This window comes from Wallemia ichthyophaga (genome assembly GCF_000400465.1).
Source record: "Wallemia ichthyophaga EXF-994 unplaced genomic scaffold scaffold2, whole genome shotgun sequence".
NCBI classification, from domain to species: domain Eukaryota; kingdom Fungi; phylum Basidiomycota; class Wallemiomycetes; order Wallemiales; family Wallemiaceae; genus Wallemia; species Wallemia ichthyophaga.
Window position 1 is genome coordinate 554,863 of NW_008806275.1, and position 20,784 is coordinate 575,646.

Consider the following 20,784-nt stretch of genomic DNA (forward strand, 5'->3'; position numbering starts at 1 on the left):
AAAGTCTCTTTTCGGTACCATCACCATCATCACCATGTCTGGATTGCAGAGACGCAGAGTGAATAACCCAAACAGCGAGCATGACAACCACCTTAATCACAACGGAAATTCGTCTACTTCGAAGCGCAGCTCATCCTCGCTGCCGTCGTCCTCCTCACCTCGATTAGCAGGTGCAGCTGGAGCTGTAATCGCAAATAGCGAGCGAGCACACAAGGGCATTGCATACGACCCCCGCGATTTGCAAGTAGAGGCGGAGCAGAGCCAGCATCCAAAGTTGACGCTAATGGAAGAAGTCCTCCTCCTAGGTTTGAAGGATAGGCAGGGTTACCTCAGCTTCTGGAATGACAACATATCATATGCCCTCCGCGGCTGCATTCTCATTGAGCTCGCGCTGCGCAAGCGTATCGCTATGACACGCGATCCCAACAGGCGAAGATACGATCTCGCAGATAGGCTGGTGGAGGTGACGAGCGACAAGCTCACGGGCGAGGTTCTTCTCGACGAGACACTCAAGCTGATCAAAACGAGCGAGAAGCTGAGCGTTGGAAGCTGGATTGATCTCCTCAGTGGTGGGTCCGACAGCCTTGTTACTATTTCACTCACACCCCATCTCCCCAACAGGCGAGACTTGGAACGTCATGAAAATAGGCTACCAGCTTAAGCAGGTGAGGGAGAGACTTGCAAAAGGTCTCGTAGACAAAGGAGTTCTACGCACAGAGAAGAAGAACTTTCTGCTGTTCGACATGGCCACTCATCCCATCGTCGACACCGTCTCTAAACGCAATGTCATTGAGCGGGTGCTCGCGTTGGCCACCCCTAACACTGTAGCATTGGATATGAACAGGTTGCACAAAAATCCAAACATCAAAGCGCGAGTGACGCGATCTGTAGCTCTGCTACTGTCTGGATACGCTGCTTCAGTCCTCGAGAACGGATTCGCCAGTCTCAATTATGATGCAAGAGAGGAAGCCTTTATGAGGACGGACGAGCTACTGAACGAGTTCGGCGTTTGGCCCTGGGGCGTTGTCGGTAAGACGCAGGGCGCTGCTGCCGACGGTGCTACTGGTATCGGTTCGGCTTCTTTGGATACTTCTGATCAACTCGAGTCACCTGCCTCGGCGGCTATGTCGCATGCCTCTGTCGCCCAGATCGCCAATCTTGTAAAGAACGCCAAGGACGAAATTGGCGACGATGAATTGGAATTTGAAGTCGTTGCTACTGTATTCTCAGTTTTCGGTAAAGTAAGTCGAATATTCTGTCTTGATATTTCACCCACACTAACCACCCTAATCAGATGGACTCGTTACTCTAGTTTGTTCACTGTTTCACTCAGCAAAGAGGTATACCCATTGAAAACATTCAAGTAATACGAATAACATAAATAATACAAATGATATATGATAGACTATTAATCCCAAAGATTCTCCGTTTCGGCTGCAATCGGTGGTGCTTGATAGGGTGACTCTGGCGGTGTTTGTTGGTAGCTGTTTTGTGTGTGTAGCTCTTCTTGCTCCTCCTCCTGCTCCTCTGATTGTACACTCTCTTCTGCTGGTTGTTGTGGTTCTGAGTGGGATGACCTATCATCACTCTGCCTAGGCTGTAACTTTGAGTACTCAATCTTGTCCACCTTGATCTGTGTGGATGTCAGCAGAGTCAAGCTAAACACTCCCCACCCACTTGATCGTTATCCAGTTTGTACACAAATGTCGTCATTTGCGCTGGCTGTATGTCGAGCAGGATGAAGGATGGTGTGGCGTCTAGCTCTTCTAGGGAAGAGTAAGTGCCTGTCATGGAACCAGGTGAGCAGTAGAATACAGAATCGCGCTCGAAAGCATCAAAGCTTGGGTTGCAACGTTAGAAAGAGCTTTGTAGAGAATGTAATCGCACATGCGCACCTCTTTGGTCCGGAAATGAGCAATATGTCTACGTTTAGCTTACGTGCGCTGATTGCGTAACTTTGCGTGTCGGTATCGCAAACCAGCCCAACTTTAAACTTATCGAGCATAATTGCAGATCCAGATGCGCCAATTATAACTTTATCACACAGCGTTCTCATGTAGTCCAGCGTTGCCTTGTCATTCACATCTCCAAGCAATATAGCCCCATCGAGCTTGTTGGGCTGGAGTAATTTCTTGAATTGTATTGGTATATCTGTAGATAACGTTGGTATATTTATCTCATTCGCTACTAATATCAGCATCTGCGCGGTGGTAGTTGGTAAGTGAGATGAGGAGATATTTTCATAAAATCATATATTCCCCTTCATAATACATCTCACTAACTCCCATGCCACCCCACTCCACCTCCTCTTTCACACCTCCAGCCTATCGAATTAAACAGCTCATCTACAAATCTGCTATTTATTTACATCAACGGAATCCCACGGCTCTCAGAAATATATTGGTCTATTTTATATTTTCACATCTCCCCTAATCGCCTCCCCACGAAATTAGCGCATCCAATCCAATTCCCGCGCTTCTCACTTTTCCCGCCTCTCGCCCCGCCCCATCTCTATGTCAGAGAAAAATGAATCATCGACAGCTACACTGGAAATCTCAAATATGTAAATGAAGAGTATGAAAATATTTTCCAGGAACCCACATTTTAAGTTTTTTTAATTAAAATTCCCATTCTCGTCCTCTCCTAACTTTTTCATCTACTTTTATCACATCAACCAAATCAAGCAAAATGGACATGGGCAGCTCAGGTATGGAAGGAGGAATGAACATGGGTGACATGGGCGGATGTACTACCTCGATGCTTTGGAACTGGGTGAGTTTCACCCCTACATCTGACACCTTTCTCACAAGCGACAGAATATAAAGGACACCTGTCCAGTTTCTAAGCAGTGGCACATTACAAACGATGGTGAGCCGTCATTATGATCCCACCACCCTTGCTAAACAACAACCCCCTAGGCGCATTTGCTGGTACAGTTATCGGTGTTTTCTTCATCGTCGTTGCGATAGAAGCGCTGAGGAGATTCGGAAGAGAGTACGATAGGAAGCTCGTCAACGACTACCGCAAATCGCAAGCATCGGCTGGTAACACCAGCATGGCACCAGACGTCGACGCAAAAGGCGACGTAGGACCCGCGCCTGTATTGGTAGGAACGGGTCAACTCAGGCCGTTCAGACCAACTTTATCTCAACAGTTCATCAGAGCACTCGTGTATTTTGTCCAGTACTCGGCTACTTACATGTGAGTAACGTGTTTGACACTTCCGTATTTAGCAACTCGAATTGACGCGTCGTATCACAGCGTTATGCTTATAGCGATGACTTTCAACGGTTACCTGCTTTTTGCCATCTTCTTCGGAGGTGGATTTGGATATCTCGTCAGCAGCTGGGATACTGTCGGATTGGTGGAGGACACTGAGAAAAGCTCTTCGGGATGTTGCTGCTGAGAGACGGTTGAAATATGCATCATCTCATCACAGGCTCAAAGGCTCACACTCTCAATTTCTTAATTGCTATTACCCTTTCAATTCTCATTCTGGACACCCTGTAGACACTTTATCTGTATAAATAAAGCACACAACACTACTCAATTTCTACTCTATGGAGGACTAACATACATATTTCACTTGTCTATTGAAGAATATAAAACAGCTGTATTCTCCCTCACAAATTCACGTCATGCCAAAAAGCTTATTTGGCAGCCAGAGCGCTGTAAGGAATTGCTAGACGTGTGGTGCCATTCTAATTTCTTTCTCATTAGGACCAAGCTGCCGCTGGATTCGGTGCAGGCATCATGGCAACCTTTACCATGCAGCCGTTCGACATCATTAAAGTGAGGTTCCAAGTAGCCAGCACGTCCGAGAACGCGGGATACGGACGAGCAATCTGGACTGCTCTCAGAAATGTTGTGAAGAAGGAAGGCCCTACTGGTTTATGGAGGGGAATCGTACCAAACATCATCGGCAACTCCAGCGGATGGGCTACGTATTTCTACTTGTGAGGATGACGGGGCGCGCACGCTATTTGGCCATCAAAGCTAACGCGCCTTCAAGCTACACGATGTTCAAGGGTGCTGCACAAACACGGCAACACAACACAGCTCTTTCACCTTCTCAGTATCTTCTATGTGCATCTACAGCAGGTAAGAGAGCGGCGAGATTGATTGCGCTGTGCTAACTCGTTCACTCAGGCTCGATCAGCGCTATGATTACTAACCCTTTCTACGTTATCAAAACGCGGATGTACACGTCGTCATACAATAACAGTAGCGCATACAGAGGACTGTTGGATGGATTCAACAAGGTGGTCTCTTCAGAGGGTGTCTGTGGATTGTGGAAAGGCACTCTCCTCGCGCTGGGTACAGTCGCAAACAGTGCTCTGCAATTCACCATATATGAGGAAATGAAGAAATCTCGGTTCGCTGCGAGGGATACGCAGCCTGGCGTAAATGACAGACTGGTGAGTTGAGTTGGATAATGGTCGTTGGCGCTCTCAGCTCATTGAAAATAGCCCAACTGGGAATACACAGCTTTGAGTGGATCGTCGAAGCTTATTGCTTTGGCTGCGACCTACCCGTACCAAGTAATAAGATCGAGGCTTCAGGTGGGCTGTACTCCTTTTCTGTGCAAGACAACACATCGAACATAACCAAGTATTCTACAGAGTTTGAGAACATAAGACATTGCGTGAAGCAGTCTTACAGGCGTGAAGGGATCAGAGCGTTCTATAGGGGATTGGGTATCAATGCTATCAGAATCCTGCCAGGAACTTGCGTCACTTTTGTAACGTGAGTTGGGAGTAACGGGGAATGAACCAGCTGACATAATTTAGATACGAAAACTTAATATGGATAATCAAGGAAGCCTCGCGTGATAAGCAGGATTGATCTGCAAGCCGGCAGACATACACATAAATTATGCATCCACACACATTCGTTGTAAATTATCATCTGTTTAATACGTTCTACTTTAACAAAATACCTTAGTGACTCTTATATCAACGTCCATGTGGCTCACCAGCAACAAATCCAACAAGAAGGGCGTCAAATCGTCGAGTAGAGACAACACCCCGCTGGAATCAGGCAAGACTACAAAATTACTTGGACCAGGTGTACGCGATAAGACTGGTAAGATTACGGAGTATTCTGTGGGTGCGGATTGCAGAACGATAGTACGAGTACTGATATCAATTGTACAGTCAGCAGAAGACAAATGCCCAGTATGTTCTTCAGACCGCTATCTGAATCCATCGCTACGATTACTGGTATCTCCTTGCTATCACAAAATGTGCGAGAGCTGCATAGATAGATTGTTTACATTAGGTCCGGAGCCGTGTCCAATCTGTGGAAAAATCACTCGCAAGACAGCCTTCGTTGCACAGACATTCGAGGACCTAGGCGTAGAGAAAGAAGTAGCTGTGAGGAGGCGTGTAGCGAAAGCGTACAATCTAAACGCAGAAGACTTTTCAGACCTACGCAGCTACAACGATTACTTGGAAGAGGTGGAAGATATAACCTACAACCTAATTAACAACATAGACATTTCAAACACAGAGGCCAAAATACGCTCGCATCAGGCCAAGAATGCATCATCGATTATATCCAATTCAGCGAGGGAAGTGGCGGACGCAGAAGCTGTTAAAGCAGAGGAAGAGCGTGAGCGCAAAGAGCGTGAAGCTCGAGCGAAGGAGGCACGACGGGAATTGGAGCAAGAAATGATAGAAAAAGACCAAGACAAAGAAGTACTTTTGAGAGAATTGGAGCATTCTTCAAAATCAGCAGGAAAAGTAATGGCACAGCAGAAATCAAAAGCACTGAAAAGATCATCAGCTCGCACAACCAATCAACTCAAGCCAGTGTCGATACCGACTAACACATTCCCACCGGACAATCCAATGCCATTCATGACAGACGACGTATGGGATCCTCTTTATGATGAAGATGCGTATGATGACTATAGCGGTCTCTACAAACTCGCACCGAGCGTCTATGCGGATGGCTTCAAGGGTGCTGAGAGTGTCGTCGGCGGTGACGAAATTGCAAGAGCTGGTGGCTGGACGAGAGAACAGGCGTGGGAGAGGGCCATACGCGAGGGTGTGTCTGAGTGGACGTTGTAAGAAATACCAATTGCACTATCTATTCTTTTGGGCGTATCGATGAGGCGGATAGTGCGGCTGATGTTGCATACAGAGGAGAGCTGCCTGATAAAGTTTGATAGAGTTGCTAGCAGCACAACTCTCGTTTTGAAGGAGCACTTATCGCTAATTGACTGCCTGGTGTGTTTAGTTTATATTACAGATAACATTTAACAAACAGCCAGAGCTGAAAATTAAATCAGAATCCAAGTACTGCGATCAAGTGAGACTGGTATACTTCGGTAGAGTGCCCGATAATAAAGACCCGCTTTAAAATTTCAAATCTAGCCAGACGCCGCTCACATTCCATCTCTTGTTCATACCACCACGATCTCAGAAATTTAGCCGCTGTGTTCTAGTCTAGAGATAGCAAATAATGTCAGCCTGGAAGAACGATATGTATGCGCATCTTGGGGCTGCCTAATTCCTCTCACAAGGCAAATAGGTTTGATGAAGTCATCGATGAGGCAGAAATGGAAGAGATTAACAGACCTTTCGATATTTATGCAGAGTAGCCACGTATATTATACATGTAACACTTCAACTTACGCTGTTATCTGCTGATTAGCCACGATCTCACCCTTCGCAACGACACAGATAGGGTAATAATTGATAATCCATGGACTAGAGCTCAGTTCGGACGTGGCTCGCGCATAATAAGTAGAGTCGCTTTCCCACTCACGTTTAGCACGGCTGACATGTCGTTGTCTTTAATAGAAGTTATAGTCAAGTCTGACGTAATGGATGAGGGCGAAGATGCTGATAACAAACACTTGAAGAATTGGAATGGAACTGATCATATCGAATCATTCACTACCAATAAGGATGATGTGCTTTTTCGATCTCCATTCAACACCTCCCTAACACTCTTGCACAGCTCGTCGAAACTAAACTCTGTCCACTTCGAACAGCAAAAGCGAAGCAGCTGACCATTCAGCAATCATTCGCCCGCCAGCTTCCGAAGCATGAAAAACCTAAAGACTCAATCAGACTCTGGATAGACGACAAGCCGGCGATAGAAGAGGTCGTATTCAAGAAACCAACATTACCCAACGCCAAATCCCAAACTAAAAGGTCTGACGCTAAGAATATGCTGCAACTCACTAATACATCACCTGTGCCAAACAAAAGGCGCAAATTAAACCCTATCTGGACAACATTTATCAAGACACCCAAGATTGAGGCTGTCAAGACTGCCAAGCCGTTCAATTCATCACCATACAAATGGGTCAAGCCTTCTGATTCAGTGGTCGTGACTGCAGATAAGAAGATGACGATGTTTGAGCCGACTAACCTTAAGCTGCACAAGAAGGAGGTTGATAATGCTGGTGGTACGACAAGTGCGTGGTGCAACGCTTCATTTATAGATGATAATGCGTAGTAAGTTGCAGGAAGCGGGAAGCAAGGGTAAGACTTTCGCAAAGCTGTTAATATGATCTTTTCAACACATTTATCCTTCTTGTGAAATCGTTTATCGTTAAATAATCATGAATATTCAGCACACACATCTTTTACCTGTGCAATCGACTCATTATGCCGCGAATCGAAGAAGAGGTAGACGAGAGTAAGAAAGTAGAGTTTGATGATGATTTTGACATGCCATTGAATGCACTGGGAGGTCAAGGGAATCAAGGAGCATTGCTCGAGCATGTTGATGAGGCACAGCAACCAGCACAACAACCATCACAACCTCCAGCATCTACGAGCACATCTACAAGTGCACCACCGCCACCTTCCTCATTCCCAGGTATGCCCGGCATGCCTGGACTTCCATCCCAATTCATGGAGGAGGAGCGTATACCCTTGCCCGTAATAATAGACTCGAAATCCAAACCACGCATGAGACCTATCCATGATGAAATGGAGCTGGATGAATACAAGAACTGGATAACACTCTACCCGGTTTACTTTGACGCTAAAGCCAATCAATCACAACGGAAGCTACCACGTAACAAGTGTGTGTGGTGGCCACTTGCGAACGATCTCGCAGAGTGTACGGGTAATCTCGGCTACAGGACGTTATTCGAGCCCACCAAAACACATCCAAGCGATTGGGAGAATCCAGGTAGAATCAAGATCGAGTTAGAGCACAGTGGTCATAAAGAGAAGACGAGAGTAATTAGCGAGATCGGCGAAGAACTCAAGGATAAGTTGAGGGATGACACTGTTATACAGAAACGCACTCATAAGCTGCCTTCTGCACCTAAGAATGTCACGCTGAGGAGACCGGCTTGGTCGCCTGCTAAACCTGTAGGCATGTATCCAAAGACGGCCAATGAACAGCCACCTCCAGAACCTATTAAACCTGGAACCAAGCCAGATGAGGCACCTAAAAAGGAGAAAAAACCAAAGATTAAGCGCAAAGTTATACGTGCATAGTAGTAAGATTCTAAATATGAAATAAATGTACAATTACACAAAACATGCGTTGTAATCTGTTAATCAGCTAATCAGCTAAACGTCTGCCACCACCCCAGTTGTGTGTTTGCGATCTTGATTGAGTTGGATTGATGGCGGTTCCAAAACCAGTGTGACGCTCTCTGCTTTCAGAAGAGATCCACCACTTTTCAAACCATTGTGGGGGTGTGGTAAGCGTGTTTCTGATTAATGCAGGTACTGGTGAAGGGAAAATAGACAGCGTATGCCTGAAATGAGCTGCTATGATGCCCATTAAACCAAAAAGAACAATAACTGGACCGCCAATCAACAAATCTATGGCTAGTATAACGTAAGGATAAGCGTAGTTGGGTATACTAACCAATCCGAACAGACTAACATGAGAATTTGGAGAGAGTATTGATTGAGTGTAGACGACGGAGAGGAAGAATGATCTAAACAGACTGAAAGCGTTGATAGGGTAGTTAAGTAGGAGTATAAATAAGGCGTCTATGATTCTACTCCACGCGTATCCGGCGCCGGCTCTACCCATGCCGCTGCCTTCCAAATCGGAAGACGTTTTGAATAGAATGAGTAGATCAAATAAGCCGCCAATAGAGCTTGGAAGAATGAAGAGAGAAGTGTACGCCCGCCAGAACTGAGGGATAACTAGTGAGGTATGCATACCGAGGTACGCTGGGACAAAGAATGACAAAATGGTAATTGAGATTGAAGATAGAGTAATAAACCTGGTTACCCTTGGGATTTTCTCAACTTCTCGCCAGATTTCATTCATTTTGATGTTATCAAGTTGAGATCAAGTGAACCACGTGTTGGACAAGGACCATCAGCCATCAGCTAAAATGGAAAAGAGCAAGAAATTAAGTAGACCGCCTTCTCTAAGCGAGCTCGTTAGCCGGTGAGTGAATTGCACGCCGTTTTAGACTCGTTGCCTGTCCAGCGGTTCTGACTCAACATCAGGATAGACACGGACAAGATAAATCAAGTAAAGTTGCAACAGCAGCAGCGATTGTCTGATGAGAGGAGGTATGCTGCTCGAAAAATACTCACCCGACAAGAAAACACTGGAGTTGCGAGTGCGTCATCGACGCCTAATAAACATTCACCTTCACTGGCGAAAATACAGTCGCGATTTGGTGTAAGTGAGGACATTCAAGACCATAAAGAGAAGAAAGATGATGTAGATTTACATCCACTCCAACATTGCTGGACTTTATTTTACGATTCTAAAACATCAAATACTGCACCGACAAACAGCCCACAGCAGCTAGGTCACACTGATAAGGGTACGTATGAAGCTGGTTTGAATGTTATCCAGGACATGAAAACTGTTGAAGATTTCTGCAGAGTTTGGAATTGGTGTAAGCCACCATCAAAATTAGAAAGACACTCAAATTATCACCTCTTCAAAGACGGCATAAAGCCGCTATGGGAAGATCCGTCAAATTCAAATGGTGGGAAGTGGGTGATTATCGTTAGAAATAGTCATTGGCTGTTAGATAGATGCTGGACATGGCTAGTGATGGGTTTGATTGGCGAGGAAATTGACGAGGATGACGATATTACCGGCGCTGTTGTCTCCACTCGTCCTCGCGGTGACAGAATACAGATCTGGACGCGTATGACATCAGTTGATAAGTGTAACCAACTTGCTGAGAAGTTGATAAAGATGTTGGAAATTGATCAAGATAATAACAAAAACATAAGCTTAGATTTTCAATTTAATCAGTCTAACCCACCACCAACTACAGAATTCATCAACATCACACCAACACAATCAAGCAATTCACCATCAACTACAACGACGCAAAACTCGCCTGGTGGTTTCAAAATACCTCATACGCCTCATACGCCACAAGACAGATGGAGATCGCAATAATCTGCATTAAGGAGGATTATACCAAAATAATGTAACGAAATGAAAATTGTTCATTCAAAAAAAAAACTATAATAACAAATGATATTCAATGATATTCAATTAAAATAATCAATAAAAGACTTTTAAATCTTTAAACAGCTTGCGAATGAGGATGAAATATCGTGATGCTTTGTTTGCTTTGTTGAGGGTGAGATTTTAGAATTGATGAGTAGAGTGTTGATGAGATTTGCAGAAACAGATTGATTGTACGAGGGAGGTTGATCGACGCAAGGTGAGTATGCAGGAGGTGGTGGTAAATCGTAGAAATTCTTCATATTAGTCTCAGGAATGAGAGTGGTGTAGACCGACATGAAGTTTGAGTTTATGGGCGGAGTAGCTGGGGTGTTGCCAAATAAGCCGAGGTCTTTGTTAGTATTAGCGAGTGGAATAGATGAGTTTGAAGTGGAGGCTGTGGAGGCTGCCGTGGATGATGCGGTTGATAAGTGATCGAATTTAGATTTCAACGATTGAATCTCTTTTCTGAGATCGTTGGATTCGTTCTTAGAGTCCTTCAAGTCGTGATTAAGCTGCTCAATGAGATCATCCCTTGAATTCAACTGTGATTCTAATTGTTCAATGTAATCCTTTCTACGCAATCTGAAAGCTCTAGCAGATATTTTATTACGAAGCTGTCTCTTTTCTTTTGAAGAAAGCTTATTGTACTCTTGCGGACTGAGGTTTGCCTCTGCAGCAGCTGATGTAATGTTTACGTCCTTTTGTGTGCGCTTTCTTTTCGTGTTTCTGGTGGAATTAGATGAGGATATATTTGAAGGGGTGCTGTTTGTGTCTGAGTCAGCAGCATCATCGTTGTCGAGCTCGTTGTCGTGCTCCTGGTCTTGATTGTTTGGCATTTGGTTGACAGGGATAGGGGGATCGAGCTCTTTCTCTTCCTTTATGGAAGTCAGTTCGTTGGTATTGATAGCCTCTACGTTAGCCTGTGAGGTGGATGCGATAGGTGGTGTAGCTGATGTTGTCGGCGTGGCTTCAGTTGTTGTCATGTCAAACGCAGCCAGTGGCTGTGGCTGGAATTGTGTGTGGAATATATCCAACCCAACGTCTAGCTTATAATCCTGGTCCAAATTCTCTAAATTCAAATAATTCTCTACTTCTGCCATCGCTGTTTATGTCAAGGGTGTCGCTGAGTGCCCGAATCTGTAGGCAGGTGATGTGATGTACGAAAATGGATAAATATATCTGAGATTGCTATATTAGTCTATGTATATTTCTATGTATTTGTATTCGTTCGCCACCATTCTAGCACCGTCCACTCAAACAATCATCATATGTTCTGTTTGGTGGGATTCTTGTTTGGTGTACACAAATACATTTCTAACGTCATCTACAGCGATGGTGGCTCCTCTTGTTCCTCCTCCCTTTCCCTTCAGCCCCGACGTTAATCCTTAGCCTGTTCATGCTCAGTTACCTATTATACCAGAAACCGTGTCCTTATTGCTTTGTATTGCTCCTTTGTCTATTTGGCTCCACGTGCCATTGGAATACACGCAGCAGCCAGCACACGGACGCCGTCGACACAATACACGATATCAAGCCATGCTGGTTCAGAAACTCAGCTCCCTCTGCGACGCATAAAGCCTATCAATTCGATCTACGTGGTATAGGTTCTCAACTGATTATAGAAATCTAATACATAATTTATTCCTTCTATTCCTCTATCTCCTTCACTTGAGCTTGACATAGCCTCTCTTAGCTGCTGTTTGAAACTCATCTAATCTCACTGTCTGAGCGAACTCATCTAACACTGAGCGCGCAAATACTACCACATGCGGCCACCACTCGTGTGCGAATCCTCCTTCGAGCAATGGCCACGCGAAGCCACCACCTGCGTGTCCTCCAATACCCAGCACGCTATCTGGATCGAGCGATTCGCTGGGTGTGTCTTTATCTCCCATTTTCACCCTACGTATGCTATCGCATTTCACGCCTAACGACGCTGCTCTATCGCGATCATACCTCATCTCCTCGCTGTCCTCAGGGCTCTCGCCTTCATTCCCACTTGCACTTGCACTCTCACTGCCGCCGAGATACCCACCCACTGCGCGCGCCCACGTCCTTGGGAACTTGAGCTTGAGTGAGGTGCTCGGAAATTTATCTATAGCCTTATCGAGAATCTCCTTTGCCTTTTCCTTGCGTTTGTGATTCTCTATGCTTTTGGCGAGGAGCTGCGTCGCCAGTTCCGCCATGGTGTCACCGCCCGTCCGCTGCAGCTTGATAGACTTGTGGAAGAGCTGCGTGGCGTCGATAGTAGCAATTTGGAAGAGCACAAGAGCGTACACCAGCAGTGCGAGCCCCTGCATATGCGCGAGCAGCTGTGGCGGCAGGCTGTGAGGGTGACATTGAGTTTGGGTGTCGGGGTCGGCAAGCGCATCCCACTTGGAGCGCGCAAACTTAGCAAGCGGTTCGAGGCTGTGCCAGTTCTGTATGTTCGGCACACTGCTGCGGTCTTCGCACCAGAACCCGTACACATACATCAGCACGGCATCGACAAGTTCGCAGCTGGCGAGTATTTTCAGAGTGTGGCTCGATCCACTCGAGTTTCCGCTAGCGCTGGCATTAGCAGTTGCACTCCCACTCCCACTCTCGCTCGCCGCCTTCGATGCCTGCTGATAGTGGCGATCGCCGAGGTGCTTCATATTCCGTCCGCGGTCTTTATATCTGCGATGCGCTGTGAGCACTGGAATTACAGACAGCACTACACCCACAATATCGACGTATCTTTGTAGTCTTGCGTGCTCCAGTTGCGACGTGCACTGCTCACTTCTATCCGCGGCGTCGAGGCTGAGCTGGCAAACGAGTTGTTGGATGATTTGGGAGTATCTTGCGTGATATGCGTGCTTGTATGTCCTAATCGCCGCGTCTTCACTGGTCGATACGCATCAGTTATCCTCGCTGGTAGCATTGCAGGCAATGTCTCTATCAGCTGCGCACGGTAAGTCGTAGGCTATCAACTATCCCACTCCCGCTCACCTCCATACACCGCTTAGCTGTCTCTCTCTCCCCATTTCTATTTGTCATCGCAGGGCAGATGAACGCACTCAGTATCGAGTATCGTACTATCGTTATCAAATCATGTAAAAACCGCAAAAAGGAAATAATGTATCAGGGTATTTTATGTTATATATTATACATTATAATATATTCAAACTACTTGGTCTGGCTCAAACTCATCGAGCTCGAGTTCCCATTGGCATTAGTCGAGCCTTTGAGTGCATTAACGCGGAGGGCATGTAAGGAGGACGTTGAGTTGACAGCTGGTATGCTTCCTATACTGTTTGGTGTTATTGGCGTTAGTAAGCTAGGCGTCTGCGGTCTGCTCGGCTGCGGTGTCCTATTGTGAGCCATATGCGCCTTGATGAGGTGTCCAGCAGCTAAAGCGCCCATAAGTGATAGTTCGCCTGCCATCACTGACGCGCATATAATTCTTGCCAATCTCTGTGCATTCGCTCCTGGCTCTACTTGGTTCGCTCCCTTCACTCCCAGCAGCTCCAGCATTGCACTCTGCGGTGACAGGACAGTACCACCGCCGACTGTACCTACTTCTATAGATGGCATCGAGCAACTTATAAGTAAGTCCTTGTCATCATTAATGCTGTAGCTAGTCAGCTATATTCGCACTTTCTCTCCCTCTCGTACTCACCCCTCCATCAATGTTATGCAATTGCTCGACTCCACATTCTGCGCAGGATCCTGGCCTGTCGCTAGATATACAGCAGTGAGTATATTCGCCGCATGTGCATTAAATCCCCCAATACTCCCCGCCATAGCTGAACCGACGAGATTCTTTTTATAATTGAGTCTAACGAGATCTTTGACTGTAGATTTGAGTACATTCTTGACTACATCACCAGGGATAACACACTCCGCGACAACCGACTTGCCTCTACCTTCGATCCAGTTGATAGCAGCTGGTTTCTTATCCGTGCAGTAGTTACCGCTAAGGGCGAGTGTCTCCATCGATGGGAAGTGTTCCGACTTGAGAGCCGAGAGGGCTTTCTCGACTCCCTTGCTGATCATATTCATCCCCATAGCGTCACCTGTAGTGGTATCAAAGCGAACATAAAGGGTGCGACCAGCAAGTGTGCACTTAAGTTTCTGCAGCTTAGCGAAACGTGAAGTCTGATTAAAGTTATTCATCATATACAGTGCTCCTTCAGCGCTGTCGATGAACCGTTTGCACAAGCTAGCGTCAATGACGGAGGGGAATTCGAGGGCGGGGCCGCGTGTCATACCGTCACGCGTGAGAACCGTAGTAGCACCCCCACCAGCGTTGATCGCCTTGCAGCCACGTGAGGTCGACGCTACGAGAGTACCCTCTGTCGTTGCCATTGGAATTGGCGTTAGGTCCCCGTCGATCTGCAATGGTCCGGCTATACCGACTGGGATGGGCATGTATCCTATCACATTTTCGCAACACGCTCCCATCACTTGTTTATAGTCGAATCCGCGCATTGGCAGCTTGGAGTGCTCGAGGGTGGCAGTGGTGGATTGGCGTGATATTACTGCTCGACGGATTTTCACCGCTCGCTCGAAATCTCCTAACATTTTCTCGAGCGCGTACATCGGGATTTTAGCTTGCTGTACTAACATTACGTATTCTTCATCACTAAACTCTGTCGCTGGGTTCACGGAGCCGGGAGATTCTTTAGATTTAGCGAGTAGTCCAACACACTCCTCTGCACTCCTACGTCCAAAGTGCGGCTCGTGGGCTGGTGTGACGCTTTCCACTTTAGGATGACCAGTGTGGCCAGCATCGTTGATTAACAGTGGCCGCTCTATTTCGTTCACTGAAGGAAGAGCTGGTGGGACGGATGGTAAGCTGTGTACTTTATCAGCTGTCTCCTTCATTTTCTGCATGTGATATGATTTCAGTTTTAGTGAATCTTGATCGTCGGTGGGGTTCAAATGGCGCCTAGCTGCTATCGAGCCCTTGTTGTCAATCTGAACTGTATAAGAGCCACTTCCACCGCCTAATCCTTTAAGGAGGTATCCATTAAGGAAGATGGAGGAGCCTAGGATGAGCACTATCCACTTTGACATGACAGGATCTCCAACTAGGTGCGTCCATCCGCTCATAAAGTCCTCCAGCACAGCTAAAGAGGCCACCTTGGTGTGATTGGTGCTGTGGGTATTCTCGAGAAATGCTGTTGCGCGACTGAAAGCACCATCACCAAAGACCGAACCTTTATCGGAAGAGTCACTCATGAACCTCTTTAAAGAAGTCTGAGATGATAGTGTAGTGAGGAGATTGAGTGAGTGGAGGATGAGGAATGAAGACAGCAAAAGCACTTTGAGTTTGGTGAGGGGATTGCTAACTTTTGAGTCACTAGTGTAAATGGTGTTCTGTGTGCCGCGCAGCAACTTGATACGGTGCACCTCAACCATTACTGTCAAAATTGGCGAAAGGAATCCAAACAAGAAAAGACAGTCAAAGGCTATACTGTAGGCGGAGAGGATGCAAAACTCTTTCAAACCAGCAGCACCAGATGCAGCGCCTAAAATCAAAACTGCAATTTCAAGTGCAGTGTCGCGTACTATTCTAGGACCAACTTTGCGATTCGCGCGGTGGACAATATCTGCGGCGGGAACAGGTGTAGCTAGCTTGACTTGGTTGTGTTGTTGAGAGTCAGAGGGGTGCTCGACTGGAGTGCCAAGGGTAAAGTAGTCACCTTCTTTGGGGTGGAAGACAGGGGGAGCGAGGTCGTGAGATGAGAAGACAGCGCGTGCGAGAGAGATAGGTTTGTCGAAGCCGATAGTGATGACTAGAAATGGAAGAGCCTCGAGTAAGTTGATTGGGTCAACTCTTACATTTGAGTAGTAGGCGACAAGACCTGCGCATACGAAAGAGAAGACTGAAGAGACAATAACTGAAGTGCCTGTGGGGGAAATATTTAGCGGTGGAGGATGAGCTTTGGAGGATACGGACCCAACCAGAACTTGGAGCCCAATTTCTTCATTTCGACGAACAAATGGACGAAAGTACCGTGCATGAGGATGTAGCCGATGAGGACGATCATGATATCAACGCTATCAGCGGTCTAATAGCCGCGTTAGGTGGGGTAAACAAAGAGAAGACACTGACCTTGGCCAGCGACCAAGTTCTGCCGCCGAAAGCTCTCAAAGCGACAGCCCACCACCAGTCATGTTTGCTGTCAATATCGAATTGATCAGCAGTGGCGAAACCTTCGTGTCTAACAGCGTGTGCTAGTTTGAAGTAAGCGAGGGTGACGCTGACAAAGGCAAAAAGAATAGATTCTATTGGATGGGCTGTAGAGGACTTGGAGACTGCGTTGAAAAGAAACTTTAGTGGAACATTTATGGAAGAATTGAAAGGCATTGAAAGTGTGTGTTTAAGTGCGCAAGACGTTAATGAATGCTAAGCAATGAGATATTTCTATAAAGACAGAAATATACGTTTTGTATGTTGAATACTATTAACTTTCAATATTCAAAATATTTCTTCGCCTTTGTTGAAGAGTCCCCAACGAAACGATTTGTTGATCAAAATCAGTTCATTATAAATTTATAAATCGAAATTTATAAAAATTAGTTTTTGAACAAAATTTATATTTGGTCGGCAGATCTAACCTCTTTGCCTGTTTTGGCTATTCTAGCTTGCACATCTTGTAAGCTTGCTGATCCTGAGAGGGCGATGGGGATGAGAGATGAGATATTGAGAGATGAACACGCTCACCGTTGACAAGGACAGTCTGAGCATTTAAATCCACTGAAAAGTCTTCAATTCCAGCGTTTGGATCCTCTTTTGCTTTGTTCAAGGCTCTAGTGATGGCACCAGAGCAGCCACCGCAGCTGGAATAAGCTTAGATGAGCCACCCCTACAGATCTCTGATAAAACTCACGACATTGCAACGTTAAACTGAGATTAAGAGATTAGAGATGAGACAGGTACGACGTGGACGATGACGAACCTTGTACTGAGGAGGGAAATGAGAGTGTAAGCGTATGCGCTTTGCGTATCGTATATTGCAAAATGCCGCTTACGTTTGCCATATCTGGAATATACTCTTAATTCAAATGACGGTAAAGGTTAAACGCTGTAAAATAAGAATCAATCCAGTTTAAACCCAATTTAAACCAATTTTACAAATTAATTTAATTGATAAACTAAATTTAAGCCTTGTTAGCCTTCTTTGCCTTAGCCAAGTTGAGGTTTCCAACTGAGCGGCGTTGCTTCTTCAATAACATGACTTGGAATCTTTCAAAGTCTGAAGTTTGCTTTCTACGCTCAACAGCAGCCAACTTCTTTGCCCAGGAAGATGCAGCCCACTTGCCGGCGATGTCTGCTGCCTCGAAGTGCTTCTTGACAACAGTTGGGCCTGCACCACGTGGAAGGTTCTTCAATACATATGGTGTAAGGTTGACGCGACGGAAAGCGATGGCTTGACGCTTGACACCGGTCGTTGGACCTTCAACGATGGCTCTGTTGTGGTCGAGGATCTCGGCAATGACCGCGAGCTTGCCAGAGTCTGCACCTTGGTTTACGAGAACGACTGGAGTGGATGATTGTAAGCGTCTATTGAGATTTCAAATACTCCAACTAACCACGGCCAACTTCAACGTAACGATTGAAAGTTTGTGACTGTCTCGTCAGTTGGAATTTGCAATTTACAGAGCAACACGACAACTTACGCTCATTCCGGTCCTGAATTATATCGTTAGCTTTTTCTTCTCTTTTACTTGAGCTTTCCCACCTTTGAATTTACAGCGTGAAGCAGCTCAAGAAGCGAATTCAAAGTTGACCAAGAGCCTCTCGTCAAATTTTTATTCGAATCAAATCAAATTAAACACATTCCTGTACATCCTAATCACTAATCTGTCTTCCTACTTGTCCTCTCCTGCTGCCATCTCTTCGCATCTCTTGTCTTGGCTGTGCACCAACCATCTCTGCTACAAACAACACGGCTGCTTGATTGCGCCTTTCTCAATGCCAAGAGCGCATTCATCTCTCTTCATCTCTACTTCCCACTCTCATCCCCTTTCTCTCCCTTCCTTCTTACCGCCATACACTAATGTCACTCGACGCGCCATGGCTCAAACAGTGTCCCGAATTCGTTGAATTGGAGATTGGCGAGAGTGTAGCCAGTCGCACCGAGACCCTCTGTGCGTCTCCCCATATCCACGCCCAACCAATCTCATCTTCATCTCAGCAACCTTCAGAGAACTCGGTCCACCAGATCTCTGCCATATCATCAAGTCTCCCACTAGAGCTGGAACCACCAACGATGTGAGTTTTCCGCTTTCTCCCGCTCTCATTTTCCAACACGTCAATCAGTCTGGCTCTTATCATTATGTCTCTGGAATAGACGCATCCAGCTCAGCCAGCATTGCCATATACCTCAACGATCTACTACGCAGTCTCGATATTTCCCAGGGTTGGTTCGCTCCCAACGCCGGCTGGAAAGTCAAGTCTGGTACTTATTGGTCAGTCCTCCAGTGGTTATTCTCGCCCACCTAACAATCTCCCAGCTGCTACAATGCTTTCTCACGCGTTGACGTGCGCGTACAGGTCAAGATTCCCGGCGGTGTCGACTCATACGCCGTCGATCTACGCGGCGAGCGCCACGAGCTCAATTCCTCACTATGGCTCGAGACTTACCTCAGTGCGCACCTCCGCTCGATTCTTTACGCCGATGATCCATCGTACAAGCTGTATGGATACAGGAAGTACTCGCCCATTCCGAAACCCGAAGACGAAGAGCGGTTTATCGCCGCCTGTGCGCAGCTCTTCGATAAAGGCTGGCAGCTTGGATCTGAGCCTGAAATCCAAGTAGCGACGCCGATTAGTAATCACCTCACCAGCGCGATCCTCAAGTATTTCGGTGATAGTGGACGTATGTCTCGTGCAGCAAATCTCTTTGAGAAAATCGCCGATCACCAGCGTCGCACTTATGGTGAAGGTCCCGCAGCTGATGTTGATGCTCTTACCGCTCGCGCTTATATCGGGATGCACGAGGAGACACTCGCAGTGCGCACGCTTAATCGTGCTCTCACTGTTTCGCCGCAATCTTGGCAACTCCTTCATGTCCAGATCGACTTTTTACGCTCTAAGGGTATGTTCGATTGGGCTGTGCAGCTCGCGCGCCAGGCTGTTGAATGTTCACCTTCTGAGTTTGTCACCTGGGCTAAATTGACTGACTGTCTCCTCGACATTGAAGACTTTGAAGCTGCGCTGCTCACTCTCAACAGCTGCCCTATGTTTACATACAACGAACGCGATTTGCACAGGATGCCAACACCCATCAAGAATCACTTTCCTATAAAGAAATGGGTTATCGAGTCTAATCTCATCGACGACGACTCGCCGAAAGAAAATGAGGCGGATATAACCCTCCTTAGATTGCCAGCACCTTCGCTCAGAGGTACTTTCGCTAGAGCTTACGAGCTCCTCACTAGACTCAACGACGCTATCGGTTGGGATGACCTCCTCAAAATCCGCTCAAAGGTGTTTGTGATGGAAGAGGAATACAGACAACACAAGACGGAGGGTTCTAATGGCACAGCTGCCGATAGCAATGTCATTAAACAGCCTGCTATACCTACCATCAAAATATCATCGGATTCCGATCACGAGCGTGAACAATTCAAGAGGGGTGGTTTAGATTTGCACATGGAGAAGGTGGAGAAAATTGAGGAACCGGTGCATAACCACGACAACCACGACAACCAACAAGATGGCCAAGGTGAAGGCACAAACACTAACGGAAATACCGCAGAAGAAGATACCGATGATACCTCGCGAGGCTTATCCTTCAGTGATAAGAAATTGTGCGAACGCTGGCTAGACAATCTGATGCTTGTTCTCTATGAAGATCTCCGCGTACTGACCATCTACAAGGCTGAACGCTCTCATTTCAAATCACAACAAATGCAATACAGGAAAACAGGAACTGAGTGGGAAATTATTGGTGATTTGTGTCTCAGAATGCATAATAAGGAAGAATCAAAAGAAGCTTATCAAAAATGTCTCGATCTTAAATTCTCCGCTAGATCTTTTATGAAGTTGATGGAGATTTTTGCTGAGGAGGGTAACACACAGAAAGCTTTTACTACTGCTACACGGTTAATAGCGTACAATGCTAGATGGTACAACGAATCTGTCTATCCAAACTTCATTAGCTCTCAACTATTCAAGATTGTCAAGTTGGAGGGTGTCCAGAAACTTGTCTTTATGACCATGTCCCTCGGAAACAACCTACCTATTCAGGCTGAATTGAGCAGGTATTGGGACTATGTTAAGAACTTCAAAGTTGAAGGTGAGGCTTTCTGATTGTATATCCACATATTTTGACTATAAATTTATAAAAAATTCTTTATAAAATGTACAAGGTGGCTTATATTTAC

At 46.2% G+C, this 20,784-nt stretch overlaps 15 protein-coding genes across 15 annotated transcripts; 8 read left to right on the top strand and 7 right to left on the bottom strand.

The window, feature by feature from the left end:
• Positions 1 to 34: 34 nt before the first annotated feature.
• Positions 35 to 1,312, top strand: J056_002233 (Vacuolar protein sorting-associated protein 74; the record flags this gene model as incomplete). Its single annotated transcript, XM_009268097.1, has 3 exons — positions 35 to 569; positions 622 to 1,241; positions 1,295 to 1,312. 3 exons carry the CDS (start codon positions 35 to 37, stop codon positions 1,310 to 1,312), a joined length of 1,173 nt encoding a protein of 390 aa, XP_009266372.1.
• A 96-nt stretch (positions 1,313 to 1,408) lies between these two features.
• Positions 1,409 to 2,200, bottom strand: J056_002234 (Vacuolar protein sorting-associated protein 29; the record flags this gene model as incomplete). Its single annotated transcript, XM_009268098.1, has 3 exons — positions 1,409 to 1,633; positions 1,678 to 1,840; positions 1,896 to 2,200. The coding sequence occupies 3 exons, from the start codon at positions 2,198 to 2,200 to the stop codon at positions 1,409 to 1,411; spliced, it is 693 nt and encodes a 230-aa protein (XP_009266373.1).
• Positions 2,201 to 2,688: 488 nt separating this feature from the next.
• J056_002235 (Copper transport protein ctr4) lies at positions 2,689 to 3,406 on the top strand (the record flags this gene model as incomplete). Its single annotated transcript, XM_009268099.1, has 4 exons — positions 2,689 to 2,772; positions 2,817 to 2,868; positions 2,919 to 3,201; positions 3,262 to 3,406. 4 exons carry the CDS (start codon positions 2,689 to 2,691, stop codon positions 3,404 to 3,406), a joined length of 564 nt encoding a protein of 187 aa, XP_009266374.1.
• A 232-nt stretch (positions 3,407 to 3,638) lies between these two features.
• J056_002236 (uncharacterized protein) lies at positions 3,639 to 4,845 on the top strand (the record flags this gene model as incomplete). The annotated part of the gene is made up of 7 exons (XM_009268100.1): positions 3,639 to 3,671; positions 3,721 to 3,956; positions 4,013 to 4,101; positions 4,150 to 4,418; positions 4,470 to 4,562; positions 4,613 to 4,746; positions 4,791 to 4,845. The coding sequence occupies 7 exons, from the start codon at positions 3,639 to 3,641 to the stop codon at positions 4,843 to 4,845; spliced, it is 909 nt and encodes a 302-aa protein (XP_009266375.1).
• Positions 4,846 to 4,964: 119 nt separating this feature from the next.
• On the top strand, positions 4,965 to 6,366 carry J056_002237 (RNA polymerase II transcription factor B subunit 3; the record flags this gene model as incomplete). Its single annotated transcript, XM_009268101.1, has 4 exons — positions 4,965 to 5,105; positions 5,157 to 6,051; positions 6,148 to 6,233; positions 6,274 to 6,366. The coding sequence occupies 4 exons, from the start codon at positions 4,965 to 4,967 to the stop codon at positions 6,364 to 6,366; spliced, it is 1,215 nt and encodes a 404-aa protein (XP_009266376.1).
• Positions 6,367 to 6,468: 102 nt separating this feature from the next.
• Positions 6,469 to 7,473, top strand: J056_002238 (uncharacterized protein; the record flags this gene model as incomplete). Its single annotated transcript, XM_009268102.1, has 4 exons — positions 6,469 to 6,491; positions 6,538 to 6,603; positions 6,661 to 6,922; positions 6,970 to 7,473. 4 exons carry the CDS (start codon positions 6,469 to 6,471, stop codon positions 7,471 to 7,473), a joined length of 855 nt encoding a protein of 284 aa, XP_009266377.1.
• A 152-nt stretch (positions 7,474 to 7,625) lies between these two features.
• Positions 7,626 to 8,471, top strand: J056_002239 (Signal recognition particle sec65 subunit; the record flags this gene model as incomplete). Its single annotated transcript, XM_009268103.1, has 1 exon — positions 7,626 to 8,471. One exon carries the CDS (start codon positions 7,626 to 7,628, stop codon positions 8,469 to 8,471), a length of 846 nt encoding a protein of 281 aa, XP_009266378.1.
• Positions 8,472 to 8,538: 67 nt separating this feature from the next.
• On the bottom strand, positions 8,539 to 9,264 carry J056_002240 (Derlin-1; the record flags this gene model as incomplete). Its single annotated transcript, XM_009268104.1, has 1 exon — positions 8,539 to 9,264. The coding sequence occupies one exon, from the start codon at positions 9,262 to 9,264 to the stop codon at positions 8,539 to 8,541; it is 726 nt and encodes a 241-aa protein (XP_009266379.1).
• A 67-nt stretch (positions 9,265 to 9,331) lies between these two features.
• On the top strand, positions 9,332 to 10,368 carry J056_002241 (Eukaryotic translation initiation factor 4E type 2; the record flags this gene model as incomplete). Its single annotated transcript, XM_009268105.1, has 2 exons — positions 9,332 to 9,387; positions 9,450 to 10,368. The coding sequence occupies 2 exons, from the start codon at positions 9,332 to 9,334 to the stop codon at positions 10,366 to 10,368; spliced, it is 975 nt and encodes a 324-aa protein (XP_009266380.1).
• Positions 10,369 to 10,490: 122 nt separating this feature from the next.
• J056_002242 (uncharacterized protein) lies at positions 10,491 to 11,522 on the bottom strand (the record flags this gene model as incomplete). The annotated part of the gene is made up of 1 exon (XM_009268106.1): positions 10,491 to 11,522. One exon carries the CDS (start codon positions 11,520 to 11,522, stop codon positions 10,491 to 10,493), a length of 1,032 nt encoding a protein of 343 aa, XP_009266381.1.
• Positions 11,523 to 12,086: 564 nt separating this feature from the next.
• Positions 12,087 to 13,440, bottom strand: J056_002243 (uncharacterized protein; the record flags this gene model as incomplete). Its single annotated transcript, XM_009268107.1, has 3 exons — positions 12,087 to 13,080; positions 13,128 to 13,345; positions 13,393 to 13,440. The coding sequence occupies 3 exons, from the start codon at positions 13,438 to 13,440 to the stop codon at positions 12,087 to 12,089; spliced, it is 1,260 nt and encodes a 419-aa protein (XP_009266382.1).
• Positions 13,441 to 13,569: 129 nt separating this feature from the next.
• On the bottom strand, positions 13,570 to 16,759 carry J056_002244 (3-hydroxy-3-methylglutaryl-coenzyme A reductase; the record flags this gene model as incomplete). The annotated part of the gene is made up of 4 exons (XM_009268108.1): positions 13,570 to 14,014; positions 14,063 to 16,298; positions 16,349 to 16,460; positions 16,505 to 16,759. 4 exons carry the CDS (start codon positions 16,757 to 16,759, stop codon positions 13,570 to 13,572), a joined length of 3,048 nt encoding a protein of 1,015 aa, XP_009266383.1.
• A 227-nt stretch (positions 16,760 to 16,986) lies between these two features.
• J056_002245 (Metal homeostasis factor atx1) lies at positions 16,987 to 17,433 on the bottom strand (the record flags this gene model as incomplete). The annotated part of the gene is made up of 5 exons (XM_009268109.1): positions 16,987 to 17,063; positions 17,117 to 17,232; positions 17,283 to 17,299; positions 17,352 to 17,357; positions 17,425 to 17,433. 5 exons carry the CDS (start codon positions 17,431 to 17,433, stop codon positions 16,987 to 16,989), a joined length of 225 nt encoding a protein of 74 aa, XP_009266384.1.
• A 120-nt stretch (positions 17,434 to 17,553) lies between these two features.
• On the bottom strand, positions 17,554 to 18,078 carry J056_002246 (60S ribosomal protein L14; the record flags this gene model as incomplete). Its single annotated transcript, XM_009268110.1, has 3 exons — positions 17,554 to 17,933; positions 17,986 to 18,022; positions 18,073 to 18,078. The coding sequence occupies 3 exons, from the start codon at positions 18,076 to 18,078 to the stop codon at positions 17,554 to 17,556; spliced, it is 423 nt and encodes a 140-aa protein (XP_009266385.1).
• Positions 18,079 to 18,452: 374 nt separating this feature from the next.
• On the top strand, positions 18,453 to 20,710 carry J056_002247 (uncharacterized protein; the record flags this gene model as incomplete). The annotated part of the gene is made up of 4 exons (XM_009268111.1): positions 18,453 to 18,543; positions 18,591 to 18,667; positions 18,716 to 18,864; positions 18,910 to 20,710. The coding sequence occupies 4 exons, from the start codon at positions 18,453 to 18,455 to the stop codon at positions 20,708 to 20,710; spliced, it is 2,118 nt and encodes a 705-aa protein (XP_009266386.1).
• Between the last annotated feature and the right edge of the window lie 74 nt (positions 20,711 to 20,784).